Source organism: Suillus subaureus, assembly GCF_016647635.1.
Source record: "Suillus subaureus strain MN1 chromosome Unknown BJ212scaffold_15, whole genome shotgun sequence".
NCBI classification, from domain to species: Eukaryota; Fungi; Basidiomycota; class Agaricomycetes; order Boletales; family Suillaceae; genus Suillus; species Suillus subaureus.
The window spans coordinates 512,364-536,273 of NW_024538571.1; the positions used below are offsets into that span (position 1 = coordinate 512,364).

The window sequence follows — 23,910 nt, forward strand, 5'->3', positions numbered from 1 at the left end:
TTCTCACATAAACTTATGCACGAATTTGATGATAAAAATACATGCATGGGACCTAGCTTGAATTTGAAGGCAGGAGACAAGTGTTAGCCGGAAGAAGGCTGGGATGTTTGGTTGATGTCAACCAGATAATCAGGCCTGTCCGATAACTAGGAGTCGGACTTGCACTAGTGTTGAAGCTTGAAGTCGTGAAGAAGTTAACGTCGGAGAGCGTTACATAATAATACGCGCGATCCTTTCGTTTTTCCTGCCAAGATCGATTCTCTTGCTGATGCGCATCATCTCTAGCCAGTGGTTCTGAAAACTTCAAGTGAGCATGTACATGGAGCGCTTGGGAGCTGGGGCTTTGACAGTATCCAAAGTTTACAAGTATGTGTTAGCTAATCCTTGTACTTGTACCTCGTCTGTCTCCTCTTAGATTGTGATGCATGCTTACTTCAAGTTGGACGTACATTTGCTTTTATCGTCGGGCCCATAGGATTTGCTTCACCTGCCTGGATCTCAAGCTTCACGGTTTGCGTTGCCCTTCTTACTAGGGATAGGCATGTTGGGAGATGGTTGTTGATGGAGTGCTGGTGTCAGTGTTGATTCCGAAGCCTGGTGAGACTCCTCGTTATCTTATTGACATCCGCGAGCTCATTCCGAATTGCATCGAACGTGATTCGGACCACAGAAGCCCCGGACCCATAAAACGTTCTGTCGCGACACACTTGATTCCACAGATCAACTTGCTCAAATGCTCCACCCGCAGAAGAATGCATCTAATAGCATGTGCACGAGTCATGCCCGGAGCTGCGGTGCAGGCTGATATTCGGTGTACGCGCAAGAAGAGAGCACTGTAATTCCACATGGACCGGAAAAACGAGAGTGCTAATAATATATGGGAACAAAACTGGCACTGCAATATGAGAGGACATCCGGACAATACTTGGACGTGTGATCTGTACAATCAGCTCAACTTGCTGTGAAGCGACGCCTCGCTCGACTATGCATTGAACAAAACGTCCACTGCGAGGCTCGAGCGCCTCAGTGTATGCAATGTCAAGTTATGCTGAATTTAGAGATCCGAACGTCAGTTGCAGACCTCTGATTCAGAGTTATTACAGCTCGCTTGTGCGTTTTCGTTTTTTGGTTTCTCATTTTCAGGCAGAGGAACTATTATGTGGGAGGGGAGATGGTTGCAAACTTCCTCAACGCTGGTCAGCTGGTGCGGCACTGTGCTCGCCGGGGCGTTTTTGTTTCCGTTCTAGGTTTTTTTTGCACTGTCTCATTTTCATGCAGAGGAACTATCATGCGAGAAAGAAGACGAGTGACCCTCAACACCCCAATCCTAATGCAATGTATCATGCGGTAAGGGAGATAGTTGCAAACCCTGACGCTAGTCGGCTGGTGGTTCAGCTGCAGTACGGTCAGATCTCGCCTGTACGTTTTCATTTCGATTCTGGGTTTTTTTGCACCGTCTCATTTTCATGCGGAGGACAAGCGACTCCCAACATCCTGACACCCATGCCATGTGGTATCAACCCAACAAAGAGCGACTCAGAGCATACTCCACCTTCATCACAGCGACCACCCGCCACTACCGTAATATCTGACGCACTTCCCGTAGTCGCTACTACCTCATTGGCAGCTAGAACGTCAGTGCACCTTGATATTACCCTAAAGCATGTCGGATGGTGGACTCGGTTCTTGCTCTGGATCGGCTGAGTGTCCATCCAATACACAGACAGTAAACGTTGAGGAAGACATGTGGTGTATTTTGTGCATCATTTTGATACTTTCTATCCTATTGCATCTAACACTCCCTCCTGCTTTTCTGGTTGTTCTGCTACCTTTTCCCTCTTGAACCATTTTTTTCGTCCTGCGTAACGGGCAGTATGTGCATGAATTTCGGCCAGAGCAGGCATAATATCATGTACACTTAAAGGTTGAATGCAATGGCCATTGTCTATATTATTTTGTGCACTCAATGATGCCACGTGGCTATCATCTTTGGCTTCGGACTGTGCCGTACGTATTTCTACCTAGGACCGAAGCTCAGCTCAGTTTTCGTGTCGGTTCATCTTTATTTTCTAGGACATATGGTTTATTGTCTGACAGGGCAATTCATGCACAATAAGGTTTACATCTCCTTCAGCTGTCTACATCTCATGTTGCAGGCTTTATGCAGTTCTCATGCCAGGGATAGGCGGTGATGTGGAGGATTGGATGGTCTATTAAGATCAGTGATGGTTCCGAAGTCTGGCGAGTCTTATCGCTACTTTACTCTCGTCTGTGAACTCTACATTGCACGTAGGGATCATATGTATACTTTTCGCTACAACACATCCCGCTCGATGTAACACTCACGGAATACAGATTATCTGACATATGTGTCCTCACAGAATGTGGGTTTCCGTCAGTGTTGATCTACAAACTAACTACAAAGCACTCTGACCAGTATTATAACGCCCCTCTAATCAATCCGACAATACCAAGAATTTATAGTAATGCTGCGCCCCAGCATTCTCAATCGACTCGATCTCTTCAGCTGTCAATTCTGGAACATTGGCGGTATCAAGATACTCTCTCATCCTATCCGCCTTGCTCGAAGTGCTGTTCGATACTATGTAAGCATCTACAACAACAAAGCATACCCAGGACAGAGGGAACTTACGTGACGACCAGGATACCGTACTCTGCAACCACTTGTTAAGTACCTGGCCGAGTGACACAGGTTGCCCTCGAGTGAACTCAAGGCGTGCCCGAATTTTCTCGATGACGGGATCCAGGGGTCCTCCGGGTGCGCGGAAGAGAGGCGTTAGGCCACCATAAGAGGACGTGATGATGCCGTGCTCTTTGTGCAACGCCATCACAGGCTGTAAAGACTTCCACACATACGGGTGGATCTCAATCTTTCATTGTGGTTGTTCAAAAGTAATACTAACACTGAAGTGATTTAACTCACCTGGTTGACTGAAGGCGGAAACTCGGCACCCTCCAAGATCTCTTGCAGATGCGCAACCCCGAAATTTGACACCCCAATGGACTTTGCTAGTCTTTCCCTCTTGCACTCCTCCATCATCTTCCACACCTCCTTCAGCTGGCCTGTATGGTGTCCGGGCGCGTGCACAAGATATAGATCTACGTACTCCAAGCCTAATTTCTTCAAAGACACCTGCAGCGCAGTCTTAGCAGTCTGATTTGGCTGCAGTTGATTGAGTTTAGTGGTAACGAAGAGCGCAGAGCGTGGTGTTCCAGAGGCCTTGATTGCAATGCCCAAGCTCTCTTCATTCTCGTACATCTGGGCACCATCGAGATGCGTGAAACCGTTGGCGATGGCGTTTTCGACAGGGCTCTGTGCATCTTGCTGGCGAAGCTTCGTGCCGGTGCCAAATGCGATCCAGGGGACTTGATTGCCATCATTGAGAGTGAGTGTGGATATCGTCATGTTGTACGTGTGAAGTTAACGAAGAAATCTAGATCATGGGGTAGTACTTATACCTGCAGCTATGTATTATCAATGTAGCTTGGGTGGAGATCAACCAACGAGGTCGCCAGTACCCAGGCTATGTCTTCTATCTGATACTTAGATTGCTTTTGGAACGGGCCGTCAGCGGGGTGATGCACAAAACTATATTTACACCTCAAACAGGATGCTATCAATTGACGTGGTTATATAAATACAGATCCATTTAACGCGGAAGGTGAAGGTAGAATTGTTTCAGGTACTTGTTTGTTTAGAAAGCTGAATTAGTGTATTGACGAGTAGACGACGACACAAAGGAATACAACAGTTTCTCCGCGTAAAGAATGAGACAGTGAAAAAACCTAGAAGGAAACGAATAACGCACAGGCTGGCCCTGGGATGAACAGTTTCTTCTTTTCCCGATAGTCATCACTTACAGGCACTTGACTTGTACAGAGAATGAACCCGTGCAGAATAAAGGTTGCAACGGAGTGGAGCCTAGGCGTTTTACTGAAAGAGTTGAATCAAGAATGAGATCGCTTATATGTAACTTCTGCACAGGTTTTCGGGTTTTTTCAAGGCTTGATCATGAGTGCAGCTGTGCGGATCGGACCTGAGGGACAATTTCAGCTCCTGCCCTCCAATTAGACCAATGAGCTTCTTGATACGCAGATTGAGAACTGCTGTGGAGTGAGCGCTGTGCTCGATATAGAGAGGGAGGCTACTGTTTATAAACTTACTATGAATATATGATGATAGCATCCTCGTGCTCGCTTCACAGCTTTACACAATGTAATAGTATGCTGTGGAGATCAATCTTCTGACGACATGCAAAGCTTTTCATCTGTCGACATCTCAGCATCAATATAGCGTCACTTGCTATCAAGTAAGTCCACACCTTCACTGGGCCAATGCAATTATTCGGTCTTGGGTTCTACCTTCTGCGCCAGACTTCCGGTCCTGAGCTAAACAGCGCCCTGCTTGCTGATTCAACCCTGCAACAAGAAAAGAAAGATTCCGTGTGAAGAAGCCACATAGTGGAGAAAGGGGTGGTCCCCTTGAGCGCCAGATAGTTCCTTCAAATATAGATAGTGTTTCACTCCTCAAATTGGGTGCGTAATGGAGAATCGAAACTCTCCTCACTAAGCTATGGTGAGACGACCCCCGAGTTCATGGTACATACATGTCTGATTCGCGAGATGAAGAAATACTTGAGGATCCGGGAAGCGCGTTCCTGCTTGAGGGTAGAATACCAATACCGACGAAATGCAAGACTGCGGGATAGCAGGACTGTGGTGCCGAGGGGTAATGCGCATATTGCCATAATTGGGCGCTCAACTGCAGTACTGAAGCTGTGAAGCGAAGTTCGAACCGATGATAAAGCGAGGAAAACGCAACTACAACCACGACCTCCCTCCTGATTTTAATCTCCATTGAACGAGACGCCCACTCCGTCTCAGCTTTCGTTCTGCATTCCTCCTTCAGTACGAATCGAGTAGCATCTGGATTGCGAGTAAGTGGTGGACTCGTATGTGATTTGATGGCAAGAGCTGAAATTATGACCCACACATCAAGTGAATCCCGAAACCAAAGTCATGAAGCATCCGACCCTCGCGAAGCACGAGAACTTAGCGACAATGCCTTACCGAAAGATCAAAGTGAAGAACGACATCACCCACATCCTACATCTGCTATGTGGACAGCGGATCCTCATCTATTCATCGGGTAATGGGTCATTTCGAGTCTGGGACTTAGAGAGGAACAGGCAGTTTGGGAAGGAATGGAAGGACAAAGAAAGAGAAGTGGAGATCATAGCATTATCGCTGGACGGCAAGAGAGTAGCAACCGGGAGTCCTAATGGTGCAGTGAAATTGTGGAGCATCGACACGGGCAAGGTTATCAAAACATTGACGGGGCACACAGAGAAAGTGGATTTTCTGTGCTGGAATCCAGATGGAGGACGAGTGGTGAGTGGAGAGTCCTGGAATGGAAATTTCAGAGTATGGGATGTCGAGAGTGAAGAAACTATCGTTGGACCAATCAAGACAGGCTTGAAATTCTTCGAAATGATGTACGCGGTTTGCTACTCACCGAATGGCAAGATGATTGTCACAGCTGGGTCGATGGGACTGAGAGTCTGGGATGCCAACACAGGCGAATTGCTCAAAACTCTCGATCGCGAGGATCAACGTTGGTGCCTGGCATGGACCTCAAATGGAAAAGCACTTTTCGGCGGGGAATCTGACTTCGTCAAGAAATTAGACACAGCCACGTGGACAGTCGAAACCATTTCGAATCGTTCGAAATATCCCAGTGATGAAGGCGAACACTTCGTCGAGACCATTTTAATATCTCCCAATCAGCGTATCCTCGCAAGCACATCATCCTTCGACAAAACTGCTGTGCAACTATCGAGCTTCGACACCAATCAACCCATCGGAACACTACTTCACCATGAAGACTTCGTGAACTCCGCCACCTTTGCTGCAAATGGAAAGTTCCTCGTCACTCACTGCGGCTACCATCATATATACATATGGGACGTTTCAGCTGTCCTCAAAGAAGCTGGCCTTCTATTGGATAATGCAGGCTTAGATCCATTTCTTTTTCAATGGATCACATTAACAACGAGCTTGTTCATCCTCCCAGGTGGTCTCGTGCACGATCCCGCCCTCTCATCTGGGCTCAAAACATGGTATCCGGAAAACGGGATTGGTCATAGAAGATCAATGTTTAATGGAGCCTGTACCTTTTCCCCACTCTCATCTATTCTTTATCACTGACTTTTGTACAGAGGAACTATCACGCAAGAAAGAAAGCTTCTGGCTCTTCTCGACCTCCCAATACTTATGTTATACCCACTGGGACATTACAAGGCACAGCATCATCATTGCAGCAACCTCTCGCCACTGCTACGGCAACTGGCACGTCGTCACATCCTGATATCATCATAACTCGGGCCGGATGGTGGACTCTCTTTTCAACACACAGACTCTCAAGTACGTTCTTGCTATTGGTGTCACTTCGTTTTTTTTCGACTTCGCGTTTCCAGTTCCCTTCACAAAGCGGCCCCCACTCCTCAGAACCGCAGACAAGGTCAGTTCTTCGTCGCTTATTCCACCGCAGCCCCTCCGATGCCCAAGATACGGTCAACGTTAGGTACATCTTGGACATTCCTGTATAGCACGATTCATGGTATATTCGTTGTGACTCAGTCCGTAGCCAGTAGTCAGTTCTTGTGTGGACGGCTGTATGCCGCAACCGGTGCAGTGAATATGAACCAAGCCTTCTTTACTGATATGTCGCTGAATTGCACAGACTGCGTTTGTTAGGGAAGGACACTGGGCATGTAGAGCATGTCCAGACAGCCCGCTCTTTTACTTTGGAGTATCATATGGAATACAGTCGACTCGTTTAAAATCCTAGGTAGATATCAGCGTACCTGAGGTATGATAATGATGTTCGGTTACTGTTCAGCGATGACACGAGAAAGTATGGCAAAACATCTATACATCTGGACTGCAGCCTGCCCCAACCAGAAAGTCCATCACATAGATTTCCCAGTGTACATGAATTGGGTTTGATCTTCGACAAATGTTCGCAAGAAATGAAGGGCGGGGCAATGTGCAGTCATTGGGAGACATTGCATAGCACTGCTGGCATGCATATGTCTGCTCGACAATGAAGCAATCAGTAGCTTCATTTGTGGACAGCGCATCCAGCCCAAATATGACAGACCACTGACTAGCCATACATGAAAGTCTCTTCGACCCGCGTCACGTGTATGCCTGTGAGATCGTATTGCTATTCACCTTCGCCAATTTGTGACTTGTATGATACAAGCAGATCTCACTGTCCTTGTTGGTGTTGAGGAGCGTTGCAATGACGGGGTAGCCGTGCTCATCTCACCGAATCCACTTGTGGAGAACCATACCCAATTGCTAATTGTCTGCAAGGTAGGTACCAATATGTTTGTTATCATATTGCACTTGATGGTGTTGTCAACAGCCTTTGCTCTGCCACATTTGAGATCTTTGCTGAAAGGTAAAGAACATTTGTGCACCGACAATGCAGCTTCGAGTGTTGAAGACATGAGCACAGACAATGTACTGACAAAGATGAATAGTCTCATCCATGAAAATCATAATTGTTATGACCAAATTGCGATTTAGCTAGTAGGGAGACGAAGAAGAAAAGTTCACATAGGACGTTGAGAACCAAGGTTGGGCAGAGGAGCAGGATGACTCTAATTAGACTCAACAAAAATTATGAAAAGAAAAGGTAGATACAATAATTGCAAAATTGCATTGGGCAAGTGGAGAAACACAGACATGCAGGCTTATGGGATAGTAGGACCATGATGCCAAGCCATCAATGTGCATAATTGTCATGATTGGGCACTTAAACTGCACAGCCATGTGCTGAAACCGCAAGGCAAACATGAGGATGAAGTGATGAAGGTGCACCTGCAGAAGACTTTAATGACCTCCTTCCTGGCCTGAATTTCTGTTGAACAAAACACCCACTCTATTGTGGCTTTTGTTCGACATTTGTCTTTCTGTGCACAAGTCAAGCAGATCTGGATCCTAAGTAAGTGATAGATTCATACGGCGATCAAAGGTAAAAGCTGAAATTATCATGCACCCATCAAGTGAATCCTGAAACCAAAATCATGGAGCATCCAGCATCTGTGAAGCACAAGAATTAAGCAACAATTCCTTACTGAAAGATCGATGTGAAGAACAACATCTGCTACATCATACATTTACCTGGTAGACAATGGATTATCACTTATTCATTGGATGGGTCATTTCAAGTCTGGGACTTGGAGAGGGGCACGCAGTTTTGGGAGGAATGGGAGGACAAAAAAAGAGGAGTGCACACCATAGCATTGTCACCAGATGGTAAGACCATAGCAAGCAGGAGCTCAGATGGTGCAGTGAATTTGTGGAATGTTGACACAGGCAAGGTCATCAAAGTATTGGCAGGGCACACAAACAGAGTGTGTTCTGTGTGCTGGAGTTCGAGTAGAGGGCAAGTGCTGAGCGGATCCTGGGATGAGACATTCAGAGTATGGGCTGTTGAGAGTGGAAAAACTGTCCTTGGACCAATCAAGGCAATGGGTGGCATGAATGTGGTTTGCTACTCACCTGATGCCAATATTATTGCCACAGGTGGGTACACAGTGCTGAAAATCTGGGATGCCAACTCAGGCAAATTACTCAAAACACTTGATGATGGAGTTAACATTACATGCCTGGCATGGACCTCAGATGGAAAAACACTTATCACAGGGGGAATGTTCAACATCATGAAATTTGACACAGCCACATGGACAGCTGTTGTTGGCATATCGAAAATGTTCATCAATACCATTTCACTATCTCTCAATGAGCACATCCTGGCATGCACAAGTGGAGCACCCTTGGACAAGAAAGTGGAACTATTGAACCTCGAAACCAATCAACCCATTGGAACACTACTTCACCATGAAGACAAGGTGAACTCTGTGACATTTTCTGCAGATGAAAAGTTCCTCATCACTAGCTGCTCCAACGGCCACATATACACATGGGACCTTTCCACCATCATCAAAAATGCTACACCAGGACCAGTTCCGGAGATGAAAGGTGCTTGTTGGATACCCACAGGGTTTTTTGATGATGCACTGCAAAATACCAATGTACATGATCCCCATCTATGATTGAATACCTTGATGAATATGTTGGCAGTTGTGCGCTCATCTGTCCCATGGGCCACTTAACTGCCCCACTCCAGCGCCAAGTCAAAGTGCCCTCAGTTGCTTTTCCTCCTGGCACCCCAAGCCACATGTGTTACAAACTAGGATAGTTCTAATGACAGACAACTTGATAAGAGTCAGGACCTCTGCCAAAATTCTATGCAAGATGATAAGTCAAGTGTTCAGTGTAAGTTAAGTCAGAAGGAGTGCTTCTAACTTAAAGTACAGTTCAGATGACAAGAGATTGGAGGTCTCAAGCAAAGGATGTTTCAGGTAAAACCTAGTAAGTGTTACAGTGCCCCACTCTTTTTCCCATCATCACTGTGGACTCCTATTTGGCTGTACTTCTAACGCTTCCTTTTCACTGCACTGTTTCCTCATGGTCTCCCTTATCTCTGACTCATACCTTGTTTTCCCATGAACCTTCCTTTCTTAGTAGTCATTACCCTTTGCCCAGCCTGGTCTGTGCACGATTCCCTTACGTATATAAACCCTAGTTACCACTTGTATTTCTCTAACTTGAATCTACTTGGTTCTCTTTGATACTTGAACTCTAGCTCCTTGGGAAGGAGGCTAGCCATTGTCCCATTTGAACTCTAGATCCTGCGGGAGTCTAGACAATCGCTCCTGAGGGAGGCACTTGACTTGATAAGGCTTAGTCCTTGATTGACCCTGATCCTTGATTCCTTTATTGGAATGATGCTCTATCCGAGTTCGTAACAAAAGATTCAAGTTACCTTTGAACCCCTCCATCTGTAGGGCTTTACTCTTTGAATCCACGAAACTGATTGATTGCCAAAGTGGCACCTTCCAAGAAAAGCAAGAAGGCTTTCTCTGAATGATCTGGGATCCCATACAGTCCCTATCTACCCAACTCCCCTAGATGAACCTCTTCGTCGCGAGGATCTTTTGACACTCCCCACACTCCTGTTCTCCCTACTCTTGCTGTCCCAGGCCCCTCTTCCATTACACACCGCACTATCGTTTCTCATTTTGAAACAAGTGCACCAGCACCTGTAGAAGACAGAGACGAAGAAATCCCTGATGCTCTGCCCATTGAACTGGTAGCACCACCTAGATTCCCTACCCCTGAACCAGACACAGACACAGATTCAGACACTGATGACGACATGCCTAAGCCAATTGAAAGAAAGATTTGCACCCCACCTGACTTTGATGGAAACTGAGACGGAACCTCAAGGTTCCTCTGTCTTGTCACACTCTATCTAGACACAAATGACGAATCTATGATACTGACACTAGAAAGATTGCCTTCACTCTCTCATTTATGAAAGAAGGCACAGCTGCAGCATGGATGGAAGATTTCATCGAACATGCCCAGCAACCTGACCCCACATCCACTCATGGAGAAAAGAACGGATATGAAACTTGGGATGAATTCGTCTCCCAGTTTGAAGAAACCTTTAACCTGATAGACTCAGCTGGTACTGCGCTCCATAAGCTCCATGCCCTTAAACAAGGCAATGACTTAAGTGAGTACATAGCCACATTCCGACAGCTCTGTAACTGAGCTGAGATCTACAGCTTCAATGCTCAGAAAGATTACTTCCTCTGAGGCCTTAAACAGCCACTTATCACGAAACTCTGCAACTCTGGAGAGATCCCTGACACCCTTGACGGAATAGTCAAGAAGGTGATATCCATTGAGAACTCCTATCAGCTTCTCCTTTCCCACAGACCCCAGAACAACAACAAGAACACTTGGTTCAATGATTGCCAATCCACCCCATGCTTCACCCCCAGAAACAACGATCCTAATGCCATGGATGTTGATCGCCTCTCTGAGAATGATAAGAGAGAGTATATGAAGCAAGGAAAATGCTTCTCCTGTGGAAAGGTCAGTCACAGATCTAACGATCAAGAATTCCACCCCCAAAATGGAGATGCCAGAAAGAATAACTATAAAGGAAAGCAAATGGTAAGGCATACAGCGCCTAAAGAAGAAGACACCAGCAAGATTGAAGATCTCGATGATGATGAAGATCTCAATGCCCGAAGAATGGATTTTTGAACCAGGAGCCTACCGCAATGTTAGCCACTCCTTGTATCAATGTATGTATTGCACACAATGTAGGAAAAACTAAAGAATTAAGGGTCCTGGCGACCATCTTTTCCTCCGTACACCCCAATAAATCATTGCAAACCACCGCTGTTGTCAACTGCGGCACAGCTGCCACATTCATCCACTGGATGTTTGTAAGAAAACATAGAATCAAGACACATTGTTTTGAAACTCCCTTCCCTATCTGAACTGCCGATGGAAAGATTTCCAAGGACCCCATCACCCACTATTGTCATCTTGCAATCAAAATCGATGATCAACTCATGATTGGGAAATTCAATGTCATGAACATGAGTGACAATGATATGATCCTCCTTGGGAAACCGTGGCTTTCCACTATGAACCCTGATATTGATTGGGCTAAAGATACCCTTTGACTTCCTTCTACTCCTAGATCACTTTGACTTGAAGAAGTATTCAAGAAGAAATGGGGCTTCTCCCCTGCACCCCGCAGAAAAGTCACAATCGAAGAAGAAGAAGATCTGGAACAATTTAAGCCTGCCTGTGCTCCACTTCCTGTAAATGGGAAAAGAACTCTTGAATGCTGAAAAGAAAAAAAGAAAGAAGAAGAACCACTTCCACCTCTTTGGCCAGATCCTGATGAAAATCCATTACCCCAATATGACACCAAGGACGATGTCTGGGATGACATTCCTACCGAACCAACTTTCCTTCGAAAGGTTGATGACCCTGTCACTTACCCCATCAGTGACGATGAAGTATTAATCGAATATGTCAAAGATGGCTCTTCTATTACCCTTTTCGAAAACCTCTCCTTTGACACACCTCTTACTTGTGATGGCACTTCTGCCTCTGAGATCCGACAAGCTGCAGCTCTATCCCCTTTAAGAAACTCCTGGATCTATGCACGAAAGACTGAAGAAGATGAAGAATACTTGAAAACTAGCAATAAAGCTCAAGAATTCGCTCTCAAAGATGCCCAAGAAAAGAAAAAGAAGACTTTTGAAGAACTCGTCCCTGACTATCTTCACGACTTCGCTGATGTTTTCACCAAAGACAGCTTAAATAAACTTCCTCCATCCCGACCAGGTGTTGATCATAGAATTGAAACCAAACCCAGATATATTCCGAAATCTGCAAAGACCTATCCCTTATCTCCAAAAGAAACCAACACCATAAAAGCTTTTCTTGATGAGCACATTGCTAAAGATTTTATTCAACCCTCGAAATCTCCACAAGCCAGTGGATTCTTCTTCGTAGGAAAGAAAGATGGATCTCTATGACCTTGCCAAGACTATCGTTACATCAATGAGTGGACAATAAAGAATGCTTATCCCCTTCCTCTGATTCCCCCTCTCATCGCCAAACTAAGGGACGCCAAGTATTTCACCAAGATGGATGTCCAATCTGGATACAATAATATCTTGATCCACCCTGATGATCGCTGGAAAGCGGCATTCACCACCTCCTTTGGACTCTTTGAACCAAAAGTCATGTTCTTTGGCTTATGCAACTCCCCTGCGACATTCCAAGCATACATGAACCAGACCTTCCAGAAAGAAATTGCTGAAGGATGGATGATCATTTATATGGACAACATCCTCATTTTCTCAAAAACTCTAGAAGAACACCAGAAACAAACATGCTGCATCCTTGATATCATTCAAAAAGAAACCCTCTTTCTGAAACCTGAGAAATGCACCTTTGACGCTCAAGAAGTCGACTATCTTGGCATGATAATTCACCCTGGACAAGTCGCAATGGATCCAGCCAAATTATCTGGTATCAGTCAATGGACAACTCCAACTTCAGTAAAAGAAGTCCGTTCATTCTTAGGATTTTGCAACTTCTATCGTCACTTCATCTCCCATTACTCCGACCTCGCACAACCCTTGATAGACCTGACCAAGAAAGATGCTGTCTTTGCATGGTCACAATCTTGCACCAACTCTTTTGAGAAACCAAAGCAATGTTTCTTATCAGAACCCATCCTCCGTAACCCTGATCCTTCTTGACAATTCGCCCTTGCAACTGATGCTTCACTCATTGCCACTGGAGCAGTCCTCCTCCAGACTGACGAAAATGGTGCATATCATCCATGCGGCTATCTCTCCCAATCCTTTAACCCTGCTGAATGAAACTACCAGATCCATGATCGTGAACTCCTCGCTATTATCCGTGCTTTGAAAGCATGGCAACACTACCTTGAAGGGAACCCTCACCCTGTCATCATTTTCACTGATCACAAGAATCTCCTCTACTTCCGCTCTGCACAGAATCTCACTCACTGACAAGCACATTGGCAGTTAACCCTGAATGAATTCAATCTTGAACTTCACCATGTCCCAGGAAGCAAACTCGCTGCTCCTGATGCTCTTTCACACCATCCTGATCACTCTTCTGATCCCTTGGATAACTCTGATGTCACACTTCTCCTGGACACCATGTTTTCCCATCTTATTGACAATGACCTCACCAATGCCCTGAAATCCATGGATCCTCTCTCTGATCCTGTCATCCTTGCTGCACAACAGGCCCTTGATGGGTTAAATGCACCCCCTATGAAATCTGCCCTCTCTGACTGGAAGTTCAATGATGGTACCTTGTTTTATAAAAACTGTGCCTATGTCCCCATTCATCTCTGACACTGCATTCTCCACCTTCACCATGATCACCCCACCACTGGACACCCAGGACGCTTTAAGACTGAAGAGTTAGTCAAACGAGATTATTGGTGGCCCGGAATGGGCACATTTATCCACAAATACGTTGAGGGTTGCACCCTATGTCAGCAAATGAAATCTGACACTCACCCTTCCACTCCACCCCTGAACCCTATCCCTTCCTCTGCGCTTCGCCCCTTCTTGCAGATCTCTGTAGATCTAATCACTGACTTGCCTGAATCAGGTGGTTTTGATTCGGTTATGGTCGTGGTAGACCATGGCCTTATGAAGGGGTTAATTCTCTCACCATGCAAGAAAACCATCATGTCAGAAGGAGTTGCCCAACTCTTTTTCAAGAAAGTCTTTCTCAGATTTGGACTCTATGACAAGATCATCTCCCCCAGTTCACCTCTAAATTCACCAAAGAACTTGGAAGACTCCTAGACTATGAAGTCGCACTTTCCACTGCCTACCACCTGCAAACTGATGGACAGACTGAATGTCTGAATCAGGAACTTGAAACCTACCTTCGTATCTATTGCCACTCCACTCCTCTTGATTGGGTAAAGCATCTACTCATGGCTGAATTTGTCCACAATCACCAAAAACATGATGCCCACAATGTCTCCCCTTTCCACCTCATGATGGGTTATGAACCCCAAGGAATTCCCTACATTCTCCCAAACTCCGCTGTCCCTGCAGCAGAAGATCAAGTCAAATATCTTCAGAAGATCTGAGAAGAAGCCATCTCTTGTCACAATCTTGCCATGCAATGCATGTCTGATCGGACCTTTGGAAAGAAGTTTGAACCCTGGAAGATTGGTGAGAAAGTTTGGTTATCAGCAAAGAACCTTATCACCGGACTACCCTCAAAGAAGCTGGCCCCTAAACACTATGGCCCTTTCACAGTAGAAGCCATTCTCTCCCCTATCACATTCAAGATCCAACTCCCTGCCTCCTGGAAATCACACCCTGTCTTTCACGCCTCTGAGTTATCCTCCTATCGGGAAACAGAAATCCATGGCCCGAACCACACTGAACCCCCTCCTGACATCATCAATGGACAAGAAGAATATGAAATAGAAGCCGTTCTCACCCATAAGGGAAATGTAAAAGGAAAACGATGCTTCCTTGTATCATGGAAGGGTTACCCTTCTTCAGATAACTCCTGGCTCCCTGAAAAGGAACTAGACAATGCCCAGGAAATCCTCAAGACCTATAAAGATCGCCTTCAACTCTCTCGACTCCTTACCTAGAAAACCTGATCCCAGAAACATGCCTTCTTCATGATCCTCGAACTCTTCTCTTGAACTCCACCACTCTCAGCTTGAACTCCACCACAAGTGAGCTCTTGTTGAATCAACCCTTTCTTCTCTTCCTTGCGTTTTACCTTTAGAACATTTCTTTTCAGAAGACATTGATTCCCTTTCTTTGATGACCATCCATCGCAGTGCAGACCTGGCGTCTAGCTATGCCCATACCATTGCAGCCCCTACTGAAGAAACCACCAAGCATTCCATTATTTATCACATGACCAAGATCAAAGCACTCGCCGCAGACAGACTTATAGAAAAAGGGTTCGAGCAAGCTCTCACCCCAGATATGGTCAAACTGGAACGCTCCATTTCCACTGAACCCCTTCATTTCACTACCCAAGAAGTCCCCAGATCTCCATCAGAATGTTCTGATGATGACACCCCTGTCCCTGCTCCTTCTCAGCTTGCAGTTCGCTCCACAGGAAACCCACGCCATGCTCATGGTAAGAAAAGAAACACTGTTGCCTTTGGAATAGGCCTCTCTCATCCCATGACACCATCCCCTGCTCCACCCATCATTGTTGATGAAGACAAACCCACTTCCTCCTCCAATTCTCATGCCCCATCTGAAGAAACTTTTCGATGTGACAGAAATGGTGTTGACTATTGTGACATCATTTGCCGATACTGCCAGCAGGAAGGACATCGTCAAATCCACTGCCCTCACTATTTCTGCCAAGAATGCCACCACCATGCTCCCAAACATCTTACCACCTATTGTCCTACCCTTTGTGGACATCATATCATCAACGCCAGACCTGGCTCGTGGGCCTTCCACCATCAGCTTAAGATCTACGAAGACAGAAAAGATCTTGAACAGGAGGAGCATGAGAAGCAGTTTGCGAAAGATGCTGACTTCAACCCTAACAACTATCAGAATCTCAGTAACTAAAGTCAGTGACTTTAGACATTGACAGGGGGGTAATGTTACAGTGCCCCACTCTTTTTCCCATCATCACTGTGGACTCCTATTTGGCTGTACTTCTAACGCTTCCTTTTCACTGCACTGTTTCCTCATGGTCTCCCTTATCTCTGACTCATACCTTGTTTTCCCATGAACCTTCCTTTCTTAGTAGTCATTACCCTTTGCCCAGCCTGGTCTGTGCACGATTCCCTTACGTATATAAACCCTAGTTACCACTTGTATTTCTCTAACTTGAATCTACTTGGTTCTCTTTGATACTTGAACTCTAGCTCCTTGGGAAGGAGGCTAGCCATTGTCCCATTTGAACTCTAGATCCTGCGGGAGTCTAGACAATCACTCCTGAGGGAGGCACTTGACTTGATAAGGCTTAGTCCTTGATTGACCCTGATCCTTGATTCCTTTATTGGAATGATGCTCTATCCGAGTTCATAACAGTAAGATTAAAGTAAAGAACTAAAGTGTACAAGAGGACTATTTATAGTGAGCTACAGGTGCTTTAGGGCAGATGTGAGAATGTATGTGAGTCAGAGATAAGGGATATGTAAGTGATAGCAAGAATAGGTTATCTAGTGATTGCAATGGTGATTGTGATGTAATACAAGGGAAAGATAAGTCTAGTGGTGGCATCATGTGGCTCATGATGTAATACACAGTAAGAGAGAAAATGAATAGGGGTGTACATGGTTGTAACATTACCCCTCATTTAGAGACAAAGTCACCAACTTTAGTTATCCTGGTTAGCCCAGTAGATTGGGTCAGTGTCATAGTTAGAGTCCAATAAATCATCCTGTTCTTCAATCACAGTAAACTGCAATCTATCGGCAATCCCAGTGGTGTGATAGATAGCATCCTGCTCTGTCTCCCAATGAGAGAGAGCTTTGTAGAAGCCTGGATCAGTCCAGATCAATGGGATCACTGCTTCACCTTTCAGATCTTTACAAAAGACTGACAAGTGCCCAGGTGCTTCAGCTTTACAAACCTGACAGTAGTATGATGGACAATTCTTGTGATGGTGTCCGGTAACATGGCAGTTGTGACATACAACATTATCAACGGTTTCCATTTTTACTGTAGCGACAGTGGAGGCTGATGGAACTGGTGGTGGCAATGGGGATCTGGAATGTTGTTTATGGTTTCTGGTGATGGTAGGGGAGATGGATGGTTCTCATTTACTGATTTGGGATGATCTTCATCTAGTAGGGTAGTGATGCATAGTGGGTGCGATGGGGGTAGGAGCAGGAGAAGCTGGTATGACAGGTACAGCAGCAGGATTGAGAACATTATCCATATGCTCAATGGTAGGTGATGGAAGAATCGGTGGTGGGATTGGAATGGCAATGTGTGGAGATGGGGGTCTTGCCACTGGGTTTGTAGTGATTCATTCTGTGATGATGTGAATAGCCTCTCTGATAGCTTCCTTAGTATCATCAGGCAACAGACAGATTGCAGTATTACAAATACATATATGAAGGTGGCAGAAGATGGTCTTGTGATGTTCATCATCAAGAAGGTTAGCAGTGCATTCGATAAGGCTAGCATCTCTGATGATTCAGATAATAAGCCTGCTAGAGATTGCTCCTCTTTCTCCTAGGAGATGATCTATCTCAATAGCATATTGCTGGGATGTGATGGCAGATTCAAATAAGGCACTGGTCTTGATTTGATCAATGATTGAGAAGTAATCAGTGAGGGTAGAGTTGCTGGATAAGGTAGTGTCAGTCAAAGGTGGGGAAGCAACTGGGGGAGGTGTATTTTCAGCGGCAGCAAGGTTGATAGCAGTGGCAAGTTGATAGCCTTTGAGGGATGATGGATGAGCAAGTCTTTTGAAGGCAGAGTTCATAGCAGTGGTAAGATATTGGATATGGAGTAGGCAGCATTGTAGGTGGTCAATGGACATTGTTCTAGGATTATAATCAGTGGGTCTTTTTATATGCAGAGAGGATGTCAAGGGCATTTCCCAGGTTCTCTTCTGGGATCCATTCATTGCTGGCAGAAGAATATCCTTTCCAGGACACTAGATAGCATCTTTGTTTACCTGTGCCTTTGTGCAATAAGATCGCATCAATTTCATATTCTTCTTCATTATCTATGACATCTGGGGGGGGATCATGGAAGTTTGGGCCATGAATCTCTGTTTCATGATAGGATGATAGTTTGGAAGCATGGAATGTGGGATGAACTCTCCACTGAGGTGGTAGTTGGAGTGTGAATGTGATGGGTGATAGTATGGCAATGATAGGGAAGGGGCCATATCATCTCAGCACAAGCTTTCATGATGGTAACTGCATGATCAGATTCTTTCCTGATAACCAAACCTTATCTCCTACTTTCCATGGGTGATACTTCTGTCCATGCATTCATTCTGCCATTCGTTGCATAACAAGATTGTGACAAGATAGTGCTTCTTCTCTAGATTTCTGGAGTAGATGGAGCCGTTCTTCTGTGGCAGGCACTGTAGAGTCAGGAAGGGTGTGTGGGAGAACCCGGGGTTCATATCCCATCATAAGGAAGAATGGAGATGCGTTTCATGAGTTGTGTTTTCGATGGTTATGGACAAATTTGGCCATAGGAAGGTGCTCTACCCAATCTTCAGGGTGATTGTGACAGTTGATGTGGAGATAAGTTTCAAGTTCCTGGTTGAGATGTTCAGTCTGTCCATCTGGGAATGATAAGCAGTCGAAGTGGCAATGTCGTATTTCAGAAGTTTAGCAAGGGCTTTGGAGAACTTCAATATGAACTGTAGTCCTTGATTGGATATAACTTTCTCATGGAGACCAAAATGGTGATAGACGTATTTGAAAAACTTCAAGGCAATGCCTTTGGAAGTGATGGTTTTCATACAAGGGATCAGAATTACCCCCTTCATAAGGCCATGGTCTACCATGACCATAACAGAGTCAAAACCCGCACACACAGGGAGGTCGGTAATGAGATCAATGAAGACTTGGGAAAAGGGCACAGAGGCAACAGAGGGAATGGGGACGAGCGGAGGAGTCACAGGGTGCATGTCAGATTTCATCTGCTGACAAAGAGCACAACTGTCAACATATTTCCGAATATAGGAGCCCATAGAAGGCCACCAAAAGTCACGCTTGACTAGCTCTTCAGTCTTAAAACAGCCAGGATGACTGGCGGAAGCATGGTCATGACAGTGTTTGAGAATCAGTCATCTTCCAGTGGGGCAGACATAGGCACGATCTTTGTAATACAAGATGTCTTCCTTAATCATCCAATCAGCAAGCACAGATTTCATGGGAGGAAGCAATAAGCCATCAAGGGCATCTGCAGCAGCTTGGAAGATTGGATCAGGATCAGTGGGGTCTGGGTTTGTGAGGGTGGTCATAAGTTCCACGTCAAGAAGCCATACAAACATAGAATTGGGGAGAAGGGTGATGTCATCATTGTTGTCCTGTCCAGTACTGTGATCAGGATGTTGGGAAAGTGTGTCAGGAGCAGCAAGCTTAGTCCCTGCAACATGGTGGAGTTCAATGTCATAACAAGAAAGGAGGAGTTGCCAGTGGGCTTGGTGACAAGTCAGTTTCTGTGCGGTACGGAAGTAGAGCAAGTTCTTGTGGTCTGTAAATACAATAATCAGATGGGGGTTTCCTTCAAGGTAATGATGCCATTCAGTGAGGGCGCAGATGATGGTGAGCAATTCTCGATCAAAGATCTGATAATCTCTTTTGGCTGGGTTTAAGGTCTGGGAAAGGTATCCACATGGATGATAGACTCCATTTTCATCAGTCTGTAGCAAAACTGCTCCAGTAGCAACAAGCAAGGTGTCAGTGGCAATGGTGAACTGCCAACTGGGATCAGGGTTCCATAATATGGGTTGCTTCAGGAAGCATTCTTTAAGTGTGATAAATGCGGAGGTACATGGGTTGGACCAATGGAATACCATGTCTTTCTTTGTGAGATTGATCAATGGTCTAGTGATGTTGGAGTAATGAGGGATGAAATTGTGATAGAAGTTGCAGAATCCAAGGAATTACCAAACTTCTTTCACTGTAGTAGGGACTGGCCAATTGTGAATACCATCGGTCTTGGTGATGTCCATAGCAACACAACCAGGACAGATAATCATTCCCAAATATTCTACTTCCTGTGCATCAAAGGTACACTTCTCTGGTTTCAAGAATAGTTGTTCAGTGCAAATTCTTTCTAGGACACGACAAGTTTGAGCATGGTGGGAAGGGAGGTCATTTGAAAAGATAAGGATGTCATCCATATGAATGACCAACCATCCTTCATTTATTTCTTGCTGGAAGGTCTGATTCATGTATGCTTGAAAGGTAGTGGGCGAGTTGCAAAGACTGAAAAACATGACATTAGGTTCAAAGAGGCCATACTCTGTGGTAAACACCACTTTCCAATAATCATCAGGGTGAATTTGGATGTTATTATATCCAGAACAGATGACCATCTTCATGAAGTATTTAGCACTGTGCAACCTAGCAACCAGGGACAATTGGAGCAGGAGAGGGTAAGCATTTTTCACCATCCAGTCGTTGATATACCAATGGTCCTGGCAAGGATGTAGGTCACCACTTTTCTTTCCAACAAAGAAGAATCCACTTGCTTGTGGTGACTTCAATTCAGAAATGAAACCCTTCTGTACATTCTCATCAATGAACACTTTAATGGCAGTCCACTCTGCTTCTGATAATGGATAGACCTTTGACGTTTTTGGGACAATACCAGGTTTAGTGTCAATGCGATGGTCTATTCCAGGGCATTCTGGGGGTAGTTGATTAAGTCCATCTTTAGCAAAGATGTCAGCAAAGTCATGGAGATAAGAAGGGACAAGTTCTTTGAATGATTTCTTTTTCTATTCAAGCCCGGCTGCTAATGCAAACTGCTGGGCTTTGTTACTGGTTTTGATGTATTCAGTAGACTGTGACAAGGGTGTGACCATGGGTTTCTGTTCTGCAGCACTAGTACCATCTTTGGTTAATGGGGTGTCCATAGAAATATTAGTGATGACCCAGAGCTCAGTAGCATCAGCGGGATATTCAACCAAAAATTCATTGTTGTTGAGATGATACGTAGTGAGTTTGTGTACAGGTGGTGCATAATCTGAAGTCCATACATCATCTTTGGTGTCAAAAGAGTCATTATCGTCATCAGGGATGGAATCAAGGTTGGGTAGGGTTGGGGGTGCTTCATCGTCTGGGATTTCTTCTATTGTTGCTTGGGGGAGTGGTTCTGGTATAGGTTGCACAGGAGGCGCCTTCAGCAGCACTACAACTGGCATCTCTTCTTTCTTCAAATGGGAGTTCTTCCATGTTTTATCAATCAGGGTTTCGATGGTTTTCTGAAAGAGAGGAGGAAGTTTGTTCTTCCTTCATTCAACATTAACATCTTCTATTAGATCACTCTTCTTGGTTCGAGAGAGTTCTAAGGTTTTGGCTTTCCACTGAATGATTGGATCCATGGCACACAGCCAAGGGATTCCTAGCAAAATCTGGTCACAATGGCTAAGTTTTGTGATATTGAACTTTCCAAGCATGGATCATTCATTGATTTCCATGATGAGGATGCAGTAGTGGGTGATTGCACCTCCTTTTGCATAACTTCCATCCACTGTGGTAACTCAGAATGGTTTCATAAGTTTATGCGTTCAGATGTGGTGAAGCTTAACAAAATCTTTGGAGATAAAGGTTCCAGCAGCTCCAGAGTCAATGATGGTGGTCATTTTGATGGTTTTCAGACAGGTCTTGGAGATAAGGGAAATGGGAATGCGAAGTTCCTTTCTGATTCCTACACCTTGGACAAGTCTAATAGGTACATTGGAAGATACTGATGTCAATCCAGTCTTCCACATTAAAAATCCTCATTGATACGGTGGACTTCCTCTTCATCTTCTTCAGCTGGTTTGGTACGACGTACCGGGGCTTTGCTGTTCTTCTTCTTCAGGCAGTTATGGGAGATGTGGCCCTTCTGGTGACAATTGAAACACTTGCCATTCTGGTAGTGTTCAGTCTTCTCTTCTTCAGTGAGGCGGTCAACCTCCATAGCATTGGGGTCACGGTGATCAATAGAAGGTCTTGGAACATAATGTTGACCAGTAGGCTTTGTGGTTGTGTGATTGTTGTTATGGAATATTGCACCACATTGCCAGTTACCATCAAGTCTAATTGTGGCTTGGACATACTTGTCAAAGTCCATAGGGATGGTTTCCATTTGATAAATGGTGTTACCAATTCCCTTCTTGAGTCCATCATTGAAGAACATGATTAGGATGGTGTCTTGCTTTATGGAAGCTTGTGCAGCAAGGGTCCTAAAGCTAGCAATATAAGAAGTGAGGTCACCTGTTTGCTTCAGGGTTCAGAGCTTATTCATAGTGGTACCAATGGCATCTGCTGGTGCAAATGCTTCCTTGAACTTTGCTTCAAAGTTCGTGAAGGTTCCATAGGACTTGGTGGTGGAGTTGTCTACTTTGGTGTAAAATGTTAATGCCCAGCCCATGGCACTATCTTTAGTCATATATGCAAGTGTGGTAATAACTTTTTTCTCATCGGTGTTGTAAACCAATGCGTTAATGGTGAAGTATGCTTTCACTGAAAACAACCATCTCAATACCTAGTCAGGGCTCCTGTCATAGTTGTTGGGTGTTCCAGCTTTGAGCTCAGATGTGGATGTAGGAGCAGACATTCTGATACTGGGATGTGTGGAAAGGTTTCAGGGTGGCTGTTCTTCTGGGAATTCGTCTACTGATGTAGTTGAATAGTGATCAGGTTCTGTGGTTACAGGGGACGGTGTTCATCTCTCTCTGTCTTCTGTGATATCTGGACCTGCAGCCTTGTGATACTCTTCTTCTGGTTCTGTGGGGACATCATTTGGATTGCTCTCCCACCAATACTTTCTAACCCAAGGGGTCATCTTGCTTTTGAGCTACTGGGGCCTCCCTGGATGGAGAGGTTCAATAAGGACTTTAATCTTTTGTTACAAACTAAGATAGTTCTAACAACAGACAACTCGATAAGAGTCAGGACCTCTGCCAAGATTCTACACAAGATGATAAGTCAAGTGTTCAGTGTAAGCTAAGTCAGAAGGAGTGCTTCTAACTTAAAGTACAGTTCAGACAACAAGAGATTGGAGGTCTCAAGCAAAGGATGTTTCAGGTAAAACCTAGTAAGATTAAAGTAAAGAACTAAAGTGTACAAGAGGACTATTTATAGTGAGCTACAGGTGCTTTAGGGCAGATGTGAGAATGTATGTGAGTCAGAGATAAGGGATACATAAGTGATAGCAAGAATAGGTCATCTAGCAATGGCAATGGCGATCATGATGTAATACAAGGGAAAGATAAGTCTAGCAGCAGCATCATGCAGCTTGTGACGTAATACACAGTAAGAGAGAAAATGAATAGGGGCATACATGGTTATAACAACATGGAGCAACCAAACCAGACACCCAATCCTGATCCCAACCTCTCAGCTGGACTCAAAACCTAGTATCTGGTATAGTACACAGATGAAATGAATCGGACATCCAGTTGCAAGAAGTCAGTTTCCCTTACACAGTGGGCAAACCTGTGCATTTTTTGTCTTTCAGGTTCTTTGTCACTGACCCCTCATTGCACAGAGGAACTATCATGCAAGAAAGAAGAAGCCAGCTACCTGTTCATTTCAATCTCCCAATACTCACACTACATGACCCAACAGAGCAGTACAAAGCACACCATCATCATCACAGCTACCACCTCCAACTACTACTACCTCTACACTTTCCACTACCCCTGGTACTGTTCAGGCAATTGGAACAATTTCACCTT

The 23,910-nt window shown here is 44.9% G+C and overlaps 4 protein-coding genes across 4 annotated transcripts; 2 read left to right on the forward strand and 2 right to left on the reverse strand.

The window, feature by feature from the left end:
• Positions 1–200: 200 nt before the first annotated feature.
• BJ212DRAFT_1353391 (uncharacterized protein) lies at positions 201–936 on the reverse strand. Its single transcript, XM_041335589.1, has 3 exons — positions 671–936; positions 476–597; positions 201–366 (listed from the first exon to the last, which is right to left on the reverse strand). The coding sequence occupies exons 1-2, from the start codon at positions 845–847 to the stop codon at positions 499–501; spliced, it is 276 nt and encodes a 91-aa protein (XP_041193370.1). The 5' UTR covers positions 848–936; the 3' UTR covers positions 201–366; positions 476–498.
• A 532-nt stretch (positions 937–1,468) lies between these two features.
• On the forward strand, positions 1,469–1,939 carry BJ212DRAFT_1353393 (uncharacterized protein). The gene has a single exon (XM_041335590.1). It carries the CDS (start codon positions 1,504–1,506, stop codon positions 1,702–1,704), a length of 201 nt encoding a protein of 66 aa, XP_041193371.1. The 5' UTR covers positions 1,469–1,503; the 3' UTR covers positions 1,705–1,939.
• A 517-nt stretch (positions 1,940–2,456) lies between these two features.
• BJ212DRAFT_1480662 (NADP-dependent oxidoreductase domain-containing protein) lies at positions 2,457–3,427 on the reverse strand (the record flags this gene model as incomplete). The annotated part of the gene is made up of 3 exons (XM_041340131.1): positions 2,457–2,602; positions 2,654–2,891; positions 2,945–3,427. The coding sequence occupies 3 exons, from the start codon at positions 3,425–3,427 to the stop codon at positions 2,457–2,459; spliced, it is 867 nt and encodes a 288-aa protein (XP_041193372.1).
• Positions 3,428–6,171: 2,744 nt separating this feature from the next.
• On the forward strand, positions 6,172–6,743 carry BJ212DRAFT_1353401 (uncharacterized protein). The gene is made up of 3 exons (XM_041335591.1): positions 6,172–6,190; positions 6,240–6,444; positions 6,498–6,743. Exons 1-3 carry the CDS (start codon positions 6,182–6,184, stop codon positions 6,602–6,604), a joined length of 321 nt encoding a protein of 106 aa, XP_041193373.1. The 5' UTR covers positions 6,172–6,181; the 3' UTR covers positions 6,605–6,743.
• Positions 6,744–23,910: the final 17,167 nt, after the last annotated feature.

Coding starts and splice junctions, on each gene's coding strand:
- BJ212DRAFT_1353391 (XM_041335589.1), bottom strand. CDS start 847: ATGTGGAATTACAGTGCTCTCTTCTTGCGCGTACACCGAATATCAGCC. Junction 598..670: donor GTTTTATGGGTCCGGGGCTT/CTGTGGTCCGAA, acceptor GAGGAGTCTCAC/CAGGCTTCGGAATCAACACT.
- BJ212DRAFT_1353393 (XM_041335590.1), top strand. CDS start 1,504: ATGCCATGTGGTATCAACCCAACAAAGAGCGACTCAGAGCATACTCCA.
- BJ212DRAFT_1353401 (XM_041335591.1), top strand. Junction 6,445..6,497: donor TTCAACACACAGACTCTCAA/GTACGTTCTTGC, acceptor TCGCGTTTCCAG/TTCCCTTCACAAAGCGGCCC.